Here is an 18,157-nt window from a genome sequence, read left to right on the forward strand (position 1 = left end):
CATCAGGCGGAGACAAGAGCATTCAGTGCCTTTATAATTGAACCCTAATTCAGTTGAATGGAAGTGAATTGCAATACCAAAATCTGCTTTAGTTTTTTAAAAGGGCAAAACATGCTCTGCACTACCTTCCTGAGTTGTTACTGCTATAGCTGATGTATGCTGTAGGAGTACAGTGTCTACACCACTGAGTGTCTGCAGAGAACATGAAGGGGAATCCACAGGATCAGGTTTCAGTGTCCTCTGGCCTGCAACAGCAATGAAACATTTTAAAATGTTAAAGTTGTGTGTGAAAGATGTTTGGAAGATCAGGTTGTTTTTTTTATCTTCTTTAATACAAATCACAACTAATCCGCTGAAGTTGATGGGCAGACTGTTTTATTCTTAAAATGAAGATCTACCAAGAGCCTTTTAACTTTTAGGAGCTTTACCCAGCTCCACTTGTGGTGACGAGACCAGAATCTGCGACTTTGCTTTTAAAACTTACAAGCAGTTGATTGTAAAACATGACTGACTTCCCTATTAAATACATGTATGATAGTATCCAGCTGGGGTAGCTTCTCCAGCTTGTCCCTGGTTTTCTCTCGCTGGAAGTGTGTCTGTGCTCAAGGGAGAGGGTACTGCTCTTGAGGCCTCTCTTATTCCTCTGCTTTCCAGCCTGCATAGGACAACTCTAGATTTCCTCCTCAGGAACAAGAACTGCACCATTGATGTTAAGATCATATGTCCTAATAACTTCATCTTTGCTATTTCAGCTTTCGAACCCAGAATTCCCGCCATTAAATGGCATGGAAGTGGTTGAGAATGTATGTATCAATCTACATTGCCTTCATTTTACGATATTTGTAATTTACTTTTTTCTTATCATCATTTACCAAACTGACTTTGGAGCTCTGCCAAGCACCATTGCCTATTTGTTTCTGTGGCACCCTAGCTCTTGGGTGCTGTCTGTAGGTACCGTGATGCAAAACCTGAAAGATCTCCAAGGGAAGTACTTGTAATTCAAGTTCTGGGACTGAGGTTTTCCATAACTATACATCTTGTGTGGAAATAATGTTTGTGCATAAAGCTTCTAATCAGATTTTTCCTGTTGGTGAAGCAAGTAGCATAGACTACAGTAGTTATGAGACGACAGAAAATCGGTTCCAGGATCTCTTTGTTTTGCCACCCAGAATGATTTCTTTGAAGTTAAAGAACTCCTTTCCCCTCTCCAGCACTAATAGTTGGAGATTGCTATAATCTTTTTTAAAGAACAAACTATGTGGTACAGTATTGTAATATTTTCATTCCACCAGTAAAACAGTAAGCACCAGAATTAACCTGTTAAGCGATTCGTTTTACTTCAGCGGGTTACACTGGGAATATATTTAACATCTATGAACCCTAATTTTGCCAGTTCATCAGTTATTCAATCATCACAAGTCTCCCACATATCAATTTTCTGGTAAGCTTGCGATTCTGTCTTTAAGGCTTCCTTAGCTTATCTCTTTTCATGTTCAGTCATTTCCTCAGCTCTTGGCCTTACAGCTAAAATCCCCTGCCATTGTGCCTTCTCAACTGGGGATTTCATGATTTACTAAGATGTCCATTAGCCAATGATGGATTTTTCTTAGGCCTACATTAAGTAAGTCTGATGTCCTTTACCATTCCATTTAACTTGAGGAGGCAACTGATACTCTTGTGGCCTCCTGAAACGGCACCGTGACCCCTTTTTCTTTTTGTTCAAGTGTCTGTGGATTTTTTCTGGCTTGCTTAATTTCCACTACACGTGGTCCCAAGCCAGTTCAATCTTATTAAGTACAAGTAGTTCTCAAATCCTTGTCCTTTTCTAATGAGAAATAGCTCCTCTTCGAGTTCTTCAGTATTTATTGTGGCTTTTTCCAGCAGTCTCAGGTTCTTTTAACTGATTTTTCTTTTCCTGCTGCTGTTGTTAGATGCCAACATCTACATGTGACTGCAATAAATTAGTGTCTTGTCTTCCACTTCTCTGACCCTGCCAGCTCTTCTTGGGAGGCTGTGGCAATATGGTTCTTGCTTCCCTTCTGCCACCCCCAAATCTTTGCAGTTCTGGGTTGTCTGCCTCAAACATTAGCAGTTTCTGCCTAACTTGATGGGATATTTAGATTTTGTCTCCATTTCTTGTTTTTGACAAGGCTTCCAGTATGATGCTGATGCTCAGGAAAGTGTCATTTTGTTGAAGCCACCACGTTTGTGTGACTGACTCAACTGCAGCATCAGTATCGTGTGTCTGGTGATCCTAGGCAGACCCTGGAGATGAAATTAATATCGACCTCGGTGTTAGTATTGCTTGTTGTGGAGTTGTACAATGACACATTTTTAATAATTGGTCATATTTCTAGTAACAGATCTGGCTATTTGTGTAGCTGTTGTTGGTTTCTGATCCTCCGTTGCTGCCCACAATCAAGTCTGCAATAATTCTGAGCATGTCATTCAGTCACCACTCACAGGTGAATGGTGGGTGAAGTCCGTCTTCTGGCAGATGTCTGGCACAAGGGTCTGCATGCAGCGCAAGTCCTGTGCTCGATCTCTTTTTGCGTGGGGTCCTGAGTGCAGGGGAACTGCTTGAAAGATGAAGGTTAAACCGAGCTACAAATGCTGGTGCACTGAAGTGGATATTTGGTTATGTGAAAAACAAGGTAGCTGGCCTGCAGGCCAATCTTTTGTATCTAAAACCCAAAGCTTGGGCAAGGGAAGAGATTCACAGGTTGGAAATCCGTGTATCTGACAAACTGTGCCAAGTATGTAATGTTTTTGAAATTATATCTGCTCTTACTGATAGTGGTTCTTCATGTGTTACTGGCTTCTCACTAATGAATCCTCATAAATAGCAGTATTCATTAAAAAAGGAAGAAGGGTAGTAGTGATTTTTCTGCTCAAAGTTTAATACTATTCCCATATAACAGCATTACAGGCTCCATACTTCTGTGTCTGAACAATTCCAATAGCCAATAAGGTCGGCTATGAAAAACGAATACTTTCAGAGTGATAAGTTCTGGTAAATTCAACAGAAATTCAGATGTCCTGCTGGGCTCCTTCATTGACCATAGTGATTCTGCAGGCAGACCTTCATTAGTTCTGTTGACAATGCATAAGCCAAAAGCAAATTCAAATGTCTCCATTTTCCAGAGCTTTTCTGCTTTGGAATGCTAAAATGTAAACCAAAAAGTTAGTCGGATGCTGTTCTCAGTTTACCTGGAAAGTCTGTCCAATGATTTTTTCATACTTGCCAGAATAAGTCTGAGCTAGAATTGAAGGTGGGTCTCCTCAAAACAAGCCGTTCCTCTGAAAATCCTGTAGCGTGTCCCGCTTTACAAAATTTTTTCTCAATACACTCTTGCAATTAATACCCACCACGGATCTCCACATCCTTTACAGTGAGTTACTGGTCTGTATTGACGATGAAGGCAGACTTAGAAAATCTTTCACTTTCTAGAGAGTCTTCATGAAAAATGGGTGAAATAGCATGGGCATTTTACAGCTCTGAAAATGGAGTTGTGATTAAACAAAGATTTGTTGGATTATAAAAGTACAAGTGTTTATTATGGCTGGTACTGAGAATAAACAGTTGCCTGCATATGCCAGCTACTATGGAAATATGTTTTTAAGTTCTAATGTGAGCTGTAAACCAAAGCTACTTCAGTTAAAAAAATTCAATACTTAAACTGTGGGGAGAGGTAGTCAGTGCCAGAGAAAACATTCCCATTTAATAATGTTTGAACATAGAGCTGTGATGCAGTTTGTAGCAAGGCAGTGAGAAAAACCCACAACTAATCCTTCATTGCAGCTGTCTGAACTTTTGGTCGTCTGCCATACTTTAAACAGCGACTTCTTTTTTCTGGTGACTCAAGACTTGAATGACCTAGTGTGGAGAGTTTAAGCTATATACAAAAAGAAGTTAAGCAAGAAATAGCCAAGTAAGTTGGGTTGCACACCCCAGCAAATCAGGGGTTTGTATCTTAAGTCCTCTTCAGTGCCTAGGAAAAAATATTAAAATAAATAGATACCTTTTTATTTGTTTATTTTTGGCAAGGAAATAGTCAGTGGTTTACACACCCATCTCTTCTTCCTCACCTCTCTCTCTCGCCTTAGAGTACCAATGATATATGGAAACTAAATTCTGCAGAGAGTTCTGAATTGTTTGAGTTTATAAATGCGAACCTTTTTGTAGAAAAAAAACATTCTAAGTTTTCTTTGATTATTTTTAACTTTTTCTTCCCTTTGATGTCTCTTTTGGGTAGACCTTTTAAGTGGCATGAAGTAACAAATGTGCTTTTTTCCTGCTTAATTCTTTTGCAAGGTAATGGAACTTCCTTACTTTCAAATGGAAACACAGCAGTCAGAGGTGTAACTTAATGTGACTGCTAACTTTAAAGAAATAATTGGGGCTTTCTGCCTTTGCCCCATTCTCACTATGACTTATCTGAAAAGGGATTAATCCCTTTTAATCACTTAAGTATGATCCGGAGCTGGTGGTAACCCTGTAGTTTGACAAGTCTTACAACTGTCTAATAATTTTTTGTTATGAGTAATTTTTAAAGGGTTCATTCATAGCTACACATTCTGATCTTTCATAGCTACGTGTTATGTTGTATCCTTGCATTATGAGTTATTTGAGATTAAAAAAACCCAAACATGTAAATTCTTTTCACTGAAGAAAGCAATTTAATCTATAAAATCCCAAAATAATAGCTTTTCAGGTACAGTATGCAATAAGGTGGTACAGAACAATGAACCAGATACTGTCATCTAGCTGGCACATGGGAAGACAAGCACAGAAACTGTGGGGATTTCAGCCCAATAACTTACAGAATACCTGAAATCCGTGTCACATTGTCTCTGTATAAAGGGAAGCAAACACCTTTTGGTTGCAAGGGCTTGAGCCTCCAAATGCTGACGGAAGCTTTGATGTTACACCGCACAGCATCGCTTCTCAGCCTGCCTGGCAGCAAACTGATACAGACGCTTTGCCACGTGATCTGTGGGAAATGGAGGTCCAGCTAATACGTAGTTGTTAATAAAGGAAAGGAGAGAGAAGGGAGATCATACCTCAGCCTTAACACCAGTGACCTGATTCTGGGCAGGCTGTTGTAAATTGTGGCTTCACCAGAAGAGAATGATACACGCCTTCTATCACAGAGCAACAGATCAATCTCTTAATGACTGGATGTCACCATCACAAAATCACTCCTGATATTTCCCCTTTCCTTTTTTTATTTCCTAGTTTCAACACACAGCTTGCTCTGTACACTCAATTCCTATACTGAGTAACTCATCCCTTCCTGTATTTTGTCCTTATCATCTTCAGATTTTGTACTTACTGTACTACATTTATTGTTTGCCATTCTTACTGTCTTTGATTAGCCAAGTTTCGCACGCAAAAGGGGGCCTAATTCAAATGTATCATTCACAGGCTGTTTATCCCCATATTTCTATTCGTTTTCCCAAACTCTCTGAATCATTCTGGTAAAGTGAAAACCATGAGTACAAACAGATGCTGCTGCAAAAGGAGTTAAATGGTCTTCTGAGTAGAACTGGGCCGGCAGCCTAAGTTAAAATCTTTTCACCTAATTTTTTTTAATATCAAAGTGTCTTCTACAAGAATTACCCAGGTGACAGAACTATCTTTTCTCCATAAACGTGTGGGAAAAAATGGATGATTTGCACAAGAACACAAACAGGCACTTCTTTTCCCTTTTTTTGTAACTTCACTTTTATTTAAATACCTCCAAAGCATTATGTTAATGTACATTTTCTTCTGGTTCATGAATAACAAGTGTTTCTGAGTCTCAAATAAGATCCCTGTACAGTTTATGTATGTAATTATATTTTGAGTCTCATTTCCACATGTTCAGTTCCTGAGCAAAATTGTATTGACTTTTCATTTTGAATGATGTTACACAGAACTGTAACATGTAACATGTACCTTTCAGTGAAACAATACATTTAATGGATATTCCTGTGTTTATTTTTCAGCATATTTCCATGAGATTACAGACGGTATGTTTTAGTTGAGTTAACAATCTCCATAAAGTTGTGTAGTGTGAAATCTGTTGTGTCTTTTTTTTTTTTTTAAGTTACTGCATAAAAAATAGTTTACAACAGAAATTCTAAGTTATTTCATAGTCTAGAATGCAGTAAAAGCATAAAGTCATGCATATGTCAGAGGACACAATATTTACAAATCTGTACAATTTCTGTCCTTCTTTATTTACTGTAGCTCTTGCCAGGCTATTAGATTCAACTCTTACCACTCTGAGGTCAAATTCTCCAAAATAATGTACAGACATCATCTAACAATGCTTTGTTTTCCTTACCAGCTCTGAGATTGATGGCTGTATGGATGACGGACACAGTTCTGCACTCCATTTCATAAAGTCCGCCTTCCATGGAGTTAGAGATGGTTACCTCTGTGACTCAAGGCAGAACATGAAAATGGGGTGAACTCCACCTAGTCACCTTTTCTTACTCCAGTATTGTCATGTGTTGAACTACTGGTGTATTTTGACTAAGGCTATATAATAGAGTGGCAGATGAATTTATTTCTGACCTGCAGATTATTCACAGTTGCCAGTCTTTCTCCTGTTCATTCAGAAAGGTAAGGAATAGTGTTTCATACTCAATGCACCAGAACTATGTTAAGGGATTCTAGAAAACATCTTCCCCACTCTCTCTCTTTTGTTTCAAAACCATTTGAAATGGAACATGCAGTTGGAAAAGCCTCTGTGTTTTTACACGGACATCTAGTCTACAAGTCAAGTATTTGCATTTTATCAACTGGATGCAATTTCTCTTTCCCAGGATTGCTTTATCTTTAAAACCACAATAAAAAGCACTGAAAATGGATACCCATCTCCCATACCCAGTGTCCACCCCAGACACCCTCCAGCTGCTGATGAAAGAGCAGAATGGTGACAATCAGTCCTTCTACAGAGTTCATATGGCAGAAGTTTTGTATTCATGGCTTCAGTTGCCAGTGATACCACTGGCTGTCAATTAAAATTCAGTATCTTGGTCAGTTCATATCGTGTCCAGAAAAACAACTGACTTCAGATAGCGTTCCCCTGGAAAGTGCTTCATCCCTGTCTGGCTCCGTAACAGAAGGCTATTCATCATAACACCCTGAATCAAAGGTGCTCTGACTCCACTCCTGCTGAGACTCCAGGAAAAATGGCACTTACAGTATTCTCTGAATTCCAGGGAGACGCAGTGATTTCTATAAAAAGATTAGTATAATAATGGCACTTCTTCACTAAGGCTAAAAGAACACCTTCCAGAAAAATAGCGTAGTGATTCAACATTTGTGGCTGGTTAAATTCACAACGTTGAAGAAAAGTACCTTAGTAATCATTGCAATACTGTCCATTAAAGTATGGTAGTAAATAGTTTTTCTTTTTAAGACACATCAGGTAATAATTTGTTACGGTGGTTTATCCTGACTAGCTTAGGCAGGTTCTAAAAAAGGAACAAACACCAAATGTGTGGTTGCTCCAAAAACATCCTTCTCCCCTCCTTCCTTCCTTCCTTCTTTCCTTCTTCCACTGAGAACAGACCAAGAAGGCCTGACCAGCCCTGCCACTACATTATAACCAGGTAACACAGAAATTAATCAATTAATTTATTATTAATACGAGCAAAATTTAAAAGCGGAACAAATTGTAGATGTACTACCAAGCATGCTGTGTCCTGCTGATGTCTCCAAAAGACCTTTGTGGTAAAAACGTACAGATTCTTTAGTTCTGAAAGGTCAAATATGCTGAACTGTGATTTCAAAAGGATGAAATCTTTTCTGTCTTCTATGTTCTTTTAGCATTCTCTTTTTCTTCTGCTTTCTGCACTGCTGGATTTTAGCATCCATGAGTCACATGATCCTTCTAGCATCAATATGTTTTTTTACTGATTTCCAGCATCTCTACCAAAAAGATCCCTGGTTAGACTTTCTGCATTTCAATGTGCTGGTGGTGGTAGTGGTGGTAGCAGTGATGTCTGGGTTGACACCTTCCATTTAGTTTATAGACAGAATTTTTCTGCTGCCTTTTTTTGAAAAACCACACAGCCAGGACAGCTGCAACCACTAACAAGCAGAGAAGAATCACAATTACTGCTATGATGGCACCTTTACTTGACTTGGGACAATCCTCTCCCTCACATGGCTCAGAAGTGGGGATGGGCTTTTCACCAAGGCCCTGGGTGAGATTTTCTTGCTCAGCTAATTCCTGGGACGACGTGTCAGTACTGATATCTGGAGCTGGTGCAGTGGTTGCTACTTGTGCTGGGTAGGCAGTTGTTTCTTTTGGTTCTGCATACAGAGTGTGATCGGAGGGGCTGACCAGCACAGAGGTTTCTGACATGGATGTTTTTAAGCTGGTTACGTCAAACAGCATCATTGTACTGGTCTCCTGAGTCACAGTTTCTGGAGATGTAGTTAGGTGGTCCCATGTGGCATCGTCGTAACTTCTGCTCATGCTCAAGTTCTCTAGAACACTCACTGATGTAAGTGGTACTGGTATCTCTTTCACCCCTTCGTCATCTATCCTCGTTGTTGCTGCCACAATCTGTGTTAAACCTTCCTCTGGAGCTGGGCTTCCATTGCCTGATTTTCTTACTTCAACGTGATTTGGTTGGTCAGTTGTGAGGACGACGTCATCTTCTGTTCCCATTGATCCATCAACTTTATCCCCCTCCTCTTCCTCATCCTCTACCACTTCTTGTGTTACTGGATAGCCATCTAACCATGACTCATCAGTAATGGCAACTGCATCTATCTCTGCCTTTGTATCATTAGTTGTGAGAATGGGTCCAATGGGGAAATCTTCACTGTCATAAAACATTTTGGCAGCAGGTTCATCATAGGCTGTCTTCACTCCAATGTGGTTGTCGCCTTCAGAAAACTGTGCTTTAGTGGAATCATCTGCATCTTTCTCTGACTCCGGCTCACTGAAAGCCTCTGATGGAAACCAGAACAAGTTTTTTTGGCTTAGGAGTGACACAGGGGACTCAGTTGGTGCCCTGCTTCCTTTTTCAGAAGTGTCTGTATCCTGAGTAACAACTTCGGTACTTCCAGTTCTTCCTTCCTCTGAACTTTTACCAAAGGAAAGATGTTCTTGTTCCTGCTCGATTTCCTCTTTGCCATTGACATGTTCATTCTCAACAACAGGTATCGATCTGTCATCAGGAAAGTTATCTTCATAGTCAATGTGTGCCTCAGTTTCATCTAGAAAAGTTAAAAAAAAAAAAAAAAGCCAACATTTACTTTCTCCAGAAAAGCTCATTTGTTACAAGAAGCCAAGAAGAAAGGTGCAATGAGGATTGACTTTTGGACAGTATTTTCCGTTCCATGTTATTGTTTATTTGAAAAGGGGATGGTACACCAGAGTCTGACAGTCAATACCAAGTTTAAAAAAAGATCAGGATGGGTGTTGATGCTAACCTGTAATAGCGTCTTTTTCCAGATTTAAAAATGTGTATAAATAATGTACTGTCTGCAGTTATAGAACTTCCTTCAATTGCTTATTGTTTCCTCAAACCTTCACTCTCCCTAACATGATTCTTTTTGCCAGACTTGAGGAAATTTTCATCATATTCAAGCAAGAAATGGATGTGGAACAGAATATAAAGCAAAAAGTAATCTATTTCTAATTGTACTGTTAAAAAAAAAAAAAAAGTCAAAGTTTTACAACTTCAGCCCTTTTGAGTCAGCAATTTTGAAGGATTATATTCAGCGCCTTATGTTCAATATTTTATCATTAGAGTATTTTTCTTCAATGACCTTGATGTTGCGATGATACAACACCTGGAACTAGGTGAGCTGAATGTTGTTTCTTGTTCCGTGGGAGCTCTTTAGAGCTGCCTGAGGATGACCCCTCCCACCAAAGCTCATCTTCTTCTGAAGAAAGCAAGATGCACCCGTGATGGCAAGGAGAGAAAACTGTCTCCAACACTTAAAGCCTAACATCTAAGTATCAAGATAATACTGTCTGTAAACAACTCTCAGGCATCCAATTTTAAGAAACAAGATGTTAACAAAAAGAAAAGAGAAAAAAAAAAAACAATCAACCAACCAAACCAGCAAAAAAGTAACTGATTACAATAAAGGGGCGGATTCATCACAAAGTTCGAATATGATTTAGAAATACTGCCCATGCCGACAACCTACTACTGATAACAAAACAGATTTGACTCAAAGCATGAAATTATATGTTTGAATTTGAACGAAATAGTGCACTGTAATTTATATTTCTTCCACTCTTATAAAACCTTAGCTGAATGAAAAATTTTCCAAACTAGACAGGGTGGTTGATTTTCAGCTCACACAAGTTTTACTCCATAGAAAGTTGATGTAATTGCTGAGATTTATGCTGGCATTAAAAGTCCTAGAAAATCATGCCTTGGGATATGGAAAATAAAACAAACTGAATCATGGTGAGAATTTTTCTTTTTAAGAGAGTGTTTAGTCTTTTGTGAAGACAGTGAAGCAATAGACCTGGCATGACAAGGGAAAGAACAAATTAATAGGAGAAGCTGTGTTACAAATCAGTGCATTTATAAAGCCTTATCTTTTTTTGCCTTTTTACACTCAACCAAATTTGAATCACATTTTCATCTGGAGCCCACCTCAATTTCTGAATGAGTCACATTCTCCTTGGAGACTGCTTCCCAGACTTCTGGCAGAGCCATATTTGGTCTACTCTTAAGAAAGATTAGAAATATTGTCAAACCAGTCTGACCAAACACACTTAGTGGTGATACAGCTCACACCAACCTACTGTTTGCCAGAACAGCTTAAGCCAGCTGCCAGAACAGAATGAGTATTAGCAAAAGGTATTTTTCTTGGAATAGTGTCTGGGTCCACCATAATCCAAAGCAGTTATGCTGAGGAAACCAAAATGTGCGGCATAGCCTGCAGAGAGTTAATATCCCTGTGAAAGCTATCATGCTGGAGAATTTGTTATTCTCAGCAGGTCTTCTCACCTCACAGCAAGGGTGTAGGGTGAGACCTGCACACAATACAATAGCACCAACACAGACCTCTCTCCCTTCTGGTCCCGGTGTCCTCATCTGCTTGTGTAATCCTCTAGATCCTCTCCATCCTCTCCAAAGCAGGAAAAAACTTCTGTTTGGTGCAAAGGCGACTTAACAAACAGGGGAATGCAGGTCTCAGAGTGGAAAGCTTCCTGATAGGAGTCTCACTTTTCTAAGTCATCCTAAAATATTTTCCAACAGTATTTCAGACTTTCACTAATGACTGGAGGGTACCTCTGAATATCAAAGAATTTTAGCAACATATTTATGAAGCTTTGTGTGGCACTGGCCATTGCTATGTAGCACTTATAATAGCCATCAAATGCAAATCTCACTTTGTCCCTTGTCTCACTTAAGAATTTTTCTACCTGTCTCTCTCTTTACATGGAAATGGTTCCTCAAGCCATTTTGTCCACTTACCATCCAGACTCCTGCTACAGTTCAATATATGGCATGACTGCTTCACTAAAGTCCAGTGTCTCTGAGGACAGTCCATAGGCATCTATTGGATATATGTGAACTGGAACATAATGTAATGTGTGAACTCACCATTTACCAAATGTGGTGGTATTTTCTTTTTTGAGATGAATCATCACACCAGTCTGTTTTGACCTGTATTCCTCCTGTACCTCTATTTTCGCCACTCATTTACTTTCCAGACTACTGTAATCCAGCTGAGGGTGAGACATTGATTTTTATGTTATGGTGTTCTAGTGCGCCCGTGAACAAAAATTACAGTCATATGCTTGTATTGTTTCCTCCAGACCTATTATTTGGTTAGCAGTATGAATGAGCAGCTAGTATTCATCTTATTGACCAGTATGGATCATTGGTGAATGCTTAACAACAGTATCAATACGCTTTCTATAGAATTTGAAGCCCTTCCCCATTAGTACCTCTCTTGCTTTGTACTTTCAGACCTTGAGAATAAAGTCCTGTGGAGGCACATCAGAAAAGGGCATGTGCTTCCAGGAAAATACGAGTCCTCAGTCTATCAGAACATCTTAAGAGTTTGTTGAACCGTCAGTCAAGTCTCCATCAAACCTGCTGTCTTTGAGCCCAATCCTGCACATATAGAAATGAATTGGTGCTTTCTTAATATTTGGCTGAGGAAAGAAAAAGCCCATTGTCATGTAAAGAGAGCCTGAGATTGGAGCTCATTATGCGCTGCTCGTCATCGCACAAGGGAGTCTTGTTCCTTCCGACAATCAGATTGTGGCCCAAGCTGTAAAGCTACTGTAATGTATTTTCATATGCAATCTCCCATATTTGTATAGTTTATAGCAAAAACTATCAACATAACTAATGTTAGCTTATGAGATGCCAGAATGAAAGCAACTATTGAGCTGTCTAACCATCAAAGGAAATACAGACCCCCTTACTCTGAAGCTTTGATTTATATGGTCCTGAACTGACCTACACAGTAATAATACTCTATTCTTTCTTCTGGGCTTCAGACCTTCAAATGGGGCTTGGACTTAGTATTTAGTGAGTTTGTGTTACCATGACAATCTTTTAAGTCAGCGGTGAGCTTGATTTTCCAGGAACAGATTGCACAACTTTTGCACTTCTTTTTGCTCACCTCCTCAGTACTTTCTTGAGCTTTCCAGCTCCCTGAATTTAGTCTTGGTTCTGAAGAGCAACAACTAAAGTAGCTTCAGCTCCACCTCTTATCCAAATAGTTGTAACCTTTATTTATACCCATTTTTAAAACAGTTAGCAATTGATTTAACAGCGGTTGCATCTTCCTATCCAGGCAGGTCTGGTTTTAAGAAAAGCCAGCATTGAGATTAATTAGTCCAAGACCAAAATCTTTCTATATTTGGTCATTGTTACATCTTACCCCTACCCTTCTCTGGCAGACTCAAGGATTCTTGACTCAAGAGTTTTGATTCACTGTCTGAGGGATTACTGAGGCTGAAATGAACATTTTACGGCAACAGATGCTGAAATGGAATATTACCAAAGATATGAAGCTCAATTAAAAGGTAAAACCCTTTTAATTTAGCCTTGTCCTATCTGGGAAGCATCCAGTCCTAAAAACCTTTCATCTTCTTCAACTTTTGATCCTAATGAGAAAACAGTGACCAAACATAGAGACAGACAAAAACAAAGAGCCTGGTTTTCCACACTCTAGGATCAGTTTAATTTTTCTTCTAGATAGCATATTGGCATCTGAGTTCTATTTTGAGTGTTGCTATTTTGGACAACCATAAACTGCAGTGCATATTTTGTGGATGTATTTTGGAGTACAGGAAATTGAAACTTGATTCTATGTAGACTGTCATCAAAAAACATTTCTACTGTATAAAAACACCTTTATTCTAAGAATCTCAAAGTAGTTACAGCAAACATTAACAAGCCAGCATCTGTCTTTAAGGGTGGGAAGGAAAAGAGCATGTAGGCCGATTTGCCTAAGATCAATCAGATTTGTGAACTACAGCATCTCAAAGAATCGTCTATTTGACTTGGGTCAGGCACACAAACACAACTCTCAAGTCAACCAGAGTACACTAGACAAATTTGTGTTGCCTTTTGTCTTTTGCAACAACTACAAGAAGGAGGATGATTTTTATTGCAGCAGAAAGCCTGCTAATATAAATAAATAACCCATCATAATTTTTAAAAATAATTTGATTTGGCAGAATCAGTTCATGCCAGATCAATACTTTACATTAACCTAACACAACTGTGCAGTGACAGATACGAAAAGAGAACCAAAGTTTGTCATGACAATGGTTATGACAGGCCATGGGCATATTTTGTTGCTGTCTGTCACGACTCTCCCTTTGCACTGTCAGAAGGAAAAAAAAAAGCATTCCCAAATAAGATCAAAAGCCAGAGACATTTTGCTTTACTCTCCTGATTAAAAACCTAAAGGAAAATACTTAAATCGCATTGGCTAGTCATGCTTACAGATTGCATGAATGTGAATGAATACTATTCTTGAAAATTCAGACAGCAATGTTTGAAGTAATGAGAATAGCTGAACCAGGCGAAAAGACTGGGAGCTGAAGATAAAGCTTTCCGAAGTGGTCAGAGTCATCCAAATCCTCCTTACACTGAAATCAGAAGTATGGTCTTCAGCGTGGAAAAGTTAGACCAGCTCTGAACACACTTGACAAGTATCCAAGTGTTGACACTGGAGATTTTCCTTACATGTGCAGAAGATATGACCTCCCCTGCCACAAGCTTATAGTTGGAAAAACCCAAAGCAGCCAAGGGAAAAGAATAAATATATTACATTCTTCTTAGCCAGTTTTAGGGCAGAGATGTGACATGATTTCCCAGCCACCTAATCTGCCTTCTCTTTGAGGAGCAAACTCTTGAGGACGCAGCCTAATGCAGCCCTGGCCCCTCCACTGCAATGTCAGTATTAATGCTTCTGATATTGAACCTATGGTTCATTTCAGGAAAAAGCAAATGTCATTTAGCAAGTCACTTCAGTCTCTTTGCCTGCAGGACAGCCACAGTGTGGCACTTATGCATCTGCTTCCAGACCTTACTACAATGCCAGTTTTGAGGATATATTTTGTAAAACAAATGTGTTCTCTCCACAGAAACAGAAAAAATAATAAACTTAAAAAAAAAAAAAAAAAAAAAGTATTTTCCTGTGCTCTGCTTAAGGTTGTTTTGTTGGGTTGAATATCCCTGTGTTTCCAGTTAGAACACAGTGTCTTTTCATGATGAGAAATTGCAGGAAACACTAACTCTACCAAGCCACCTTTTTTCTTGAAAAGCATCTTGATTAAAAATTACAGTCTATTACCTGGCTTGTGCAATGTACATTAGAGGCAGTTGTAATGTACTCTTTTCTTAATTTCCTACATACTTTACTATATCCATAATCTGCTTAATATAACCCTGAAATTACTTTGTTCAGTTATGCCTATAGCCAAGTTTTGCCACATATGTTGCATTATATGTGTATTGATGCATAATATATTTTTCATTTAATTTATGAATTTGCCAACTGTACGGTTGTGCACTTACATCCTGGGTGCCAGAATGGACTGTTATCTCTTCTAACCAGATCAAAAGAGAGAGGAAAGATGATCATAAAGCTGCTTCAAAAAACATTTACGTGCTATATTTAGACATTGCTACAACGATAGTTCTTTGACTCTGTACTTGCTCTGGGTGAGCAGCTGGGAATGTAAAGCAGGCCCAATGCTTTTACACAAACAAGAGAAAAACCCAATTATTGCTGTTAACTTGATGTTCTGCTTGAACAGCTGAGCATTATAAAGTGGCAATTAACAAGTGTTCAGTAATATACAGCTGTAACATCTGCAAATCTCAGAAGACTTTGTGAAGCTGGATAAATGTCATCACTCTTTCATGGATGAGGTGGAGCAAGCAGCAGAGAGGAGTATATTGACTTGCCCCTGGTCTCAGAAAGAGTACAAGATGTAGGAACAGGTCTTACATCTTTTAATCCTCTGACCAGAGTTTTGTCCTTGTATTCCAGTTGTGTTGGTGCAAGAGCATTGGGGTCACTTCACACTTCCAGTCGCTCACCCAGTACAGATGTGGGGAACTGTATCATCTTACCAGCCTCTAAACATAGCACTTAAATGCTCATTTAAGTGGCTTCACAACCACCTTTCCTCTGATGTCAGCCACTTGGGACAGCAATGGCTCACTCTGCCAACGGGGATATAAATTCTCCGTGAAGTCCCGTCATTAACCTTCATGATAGGGAAGTTACTCTTTGCCTTAAAGCACTTAAAAAGCAATATATGTGCTGACTTCTGGAGTACTTAATTAATAATTATTCTCCTCTCTCCTATGATCCCAAAATATCTGTCAACTGTAAATCAGGTTTCTTTTAATTAATTTCCATTTTCTTGTCCTTTATCACTGAATTCTTACTTTTTTAAAAAAATGAACCCTAGCATCATACATTTCAGTTTTCCTATAAAGCCTCCTTTCTTAAAGAATTGTGACCATGAGGATTGAATACATAATTATTAATTGAACACATACTGTATTTTCTATCCCAGGTGCTTGGAGTGTTTCAAAAACATTAATCAAAGGAAGCCCCTCAGCATGAAGTCTACATTTAAATAATTTTTAAAATCATAATCCACAATATTACATCTGCTCCAAAGTTCCAGTGTTGATGTTTGTGATTTTACAGCCACACTTTCCTATTTCTTTTAAAAATATTTTTCTCTCCCCTGCGGCTGTGTAAAAGGCTCAGGCAAAAGAGGGGAAATAGATTATTTATCCAGGGAAAACAGTGAAACACACACAACCTAAATGGCCTGATTCTTTCCCTTCCTTACTTTGATGTAATACAGTTTTATTTCTATGCGTAATAAAGTTATCTTTTTCACTAACCTCAGTGAGGGAAAAAAAAGTGTCAATCTGATGCAGATTATAGAAGATTCAGACCTACTGGATTATCAGATGTAGATACTCTTTTTTTCCTTCTCTCCCTCCATGCTCCTCCTCCACTCCCTGCAGCATTTCATTTAATCATCTGAACTGCTGTTTGTAAAAACAATTCTAGAAGCTGAAATGGTTCGGAAAGATGCTGGATTTTTTTTTTTAATCTCTATCCTATTTGGATGGTTTTGAATATCTGGTTCCCTGGTGCACAGATACGACCTATTTCTACTAAGAACAGATTTGACCTTTCCTTATGATTATCCACTGCCTGGTGGTATATATTCCTGAGTAAAAATAACTCCTTGCAAGCCCCTGGGCATTGAGAAATATATAGATTCTGAAATGGATATGCTAACTCCAGGCAATATAGAAGGCTTGGCTACACAACAGCTGCTCATTCCATTGCTTAAAATTTATCTGTTTTGTCAGAAATATCATCTTAAAGGTGTGATATCCCTCTGAAAAAAATAGTAAGATACTCCAATGACTTTTCTTAAATATGGGGAAAATGGTGAGCTTTATGGATTGAGCATGGAAACATAAGAAAGAGAATGAGAAAGCACATCTGAAATCATGGTACAATTTAGCTCAAGGGAAAAGTTAAAAGTTTGTTGCAGAACCTAACAAACATATAAAGCTAGATTTTCTTGAAGGTTTAAATTAAGGACATGCCATTATTATAGTTTTCCAGAGCTTTTACATGATGTTTCCATTTGTTGTTGTTTGTTAGTTTGTTTTAAATAAGAGCCTGATTATTTGAGTCAAGTTATCTGGTAAGAAAATCCACTTTCATTCCTTTTAATGGAGTATATATCTGGGTAGCTACTGTTGCCAAAAATCCTGAAAGCATAGTACAAGATAAAAACCGTATGGCTTTTTATTGGGGCAAATTAAAAAATAATACACTCTTTTTTAACTTTTCCATCTCACTGTTTAGCTCTAACCCAAACTGTGTTTCTGTCATTCTATCACAGACTTCTTTCGTGGCTGAACATTCTCTTAACTTACACAGGTATTTAATTTTTCCAACCTACCAAAAAGAAGCAGCATTTATTATATGAATAAGGCCAGAACTTCAAAAGTGCTAAAGCATCTAGTAAGAAAGGTCTAGTAAAAGCTCAGATCAGCCAAACTAGCTTCTTACATGCCAGTTTACAAAGTCTGGGGCTTAAAAGATGGACAGCTATTGTATTACCCATTTTGCATCCCAAATAAAAATCCAAGAACACCTAAAGGATGGCCAGCTCAAGTCAGCCTAGGGAATACAAAAAAGGAGAGGAGTCTGCAGGGCCCTTGAGAGGTATTGACCCCTGTCTCCATGGGGGCACAGTACCACCATGGCATTGTGTCTTTTCTGTAAGCAGGATGCTATCTCAGGGTGTAGCATCACACACAGATGTAAGGCTGGTGAGTGGGTGATAAAGCCATGGACATCCTCAGCCTGTCTATGGTAAGGAAAGATGTTATTTGCATGCAGGCCATGTTTAATGCATGTCTACACCAGCTTTTCTCTGTATGTTATCTAGGTTCTCAAAGGTGAGAACAAACACCAAGTTTTCATTTCAGTAGACTGCTCTGCAGCAACTCTGTGGCTTGACATGAAAATAAACAAGGCAGAAGACATACAAAACATACATTGTACATTCTATCTGGTAAACAATGTCTTTGGCTCACTAATGTTACTTAGGCATGGCTTTTGAACTACTCTGAAAAAAAATATCTC

At 38.7% G+C, this 18,157-nt stretch overlaps 1 protein-coding gene across 1 annotated transcript in view; it reads right to left on the reverse strand.

Annotated features, from left to right (window-relative positions):
* Nucleotides 1–438: 438 nt before the first annotated feature.
* The window catches only part of SUSD5 (sushi domain containing 5), a 50,002-nt gene continuing 32,283 nt past the window's right edge, over nucleotides 439–18,157 (reverse strand). Inside the window, exon 5 of the mRNA XM_082044233.1 lies at nucleotides 439–9,229. Coding sequence (XP_081900359.1) covers nucleotides 7,947–9,229 — 1,283 coding nt within the window. The 3' untranslated portion in view covers nucleotides 439–7,946. The remainder of the gene's footprint in view (nucleotides 9,230–18,157) is intronic.

Source organism: Streptopelia decaocto, assembly GCF_964273445.1.
Source record: "Streptopelia decaocto genome assembly, chromosome: 2".
Lineage (NCBI taxonomy): Eukaryota > Metazoa > Chordata > Aves > Columbiformes > Columbidae > Streptopelia > Streptopelia decaocto.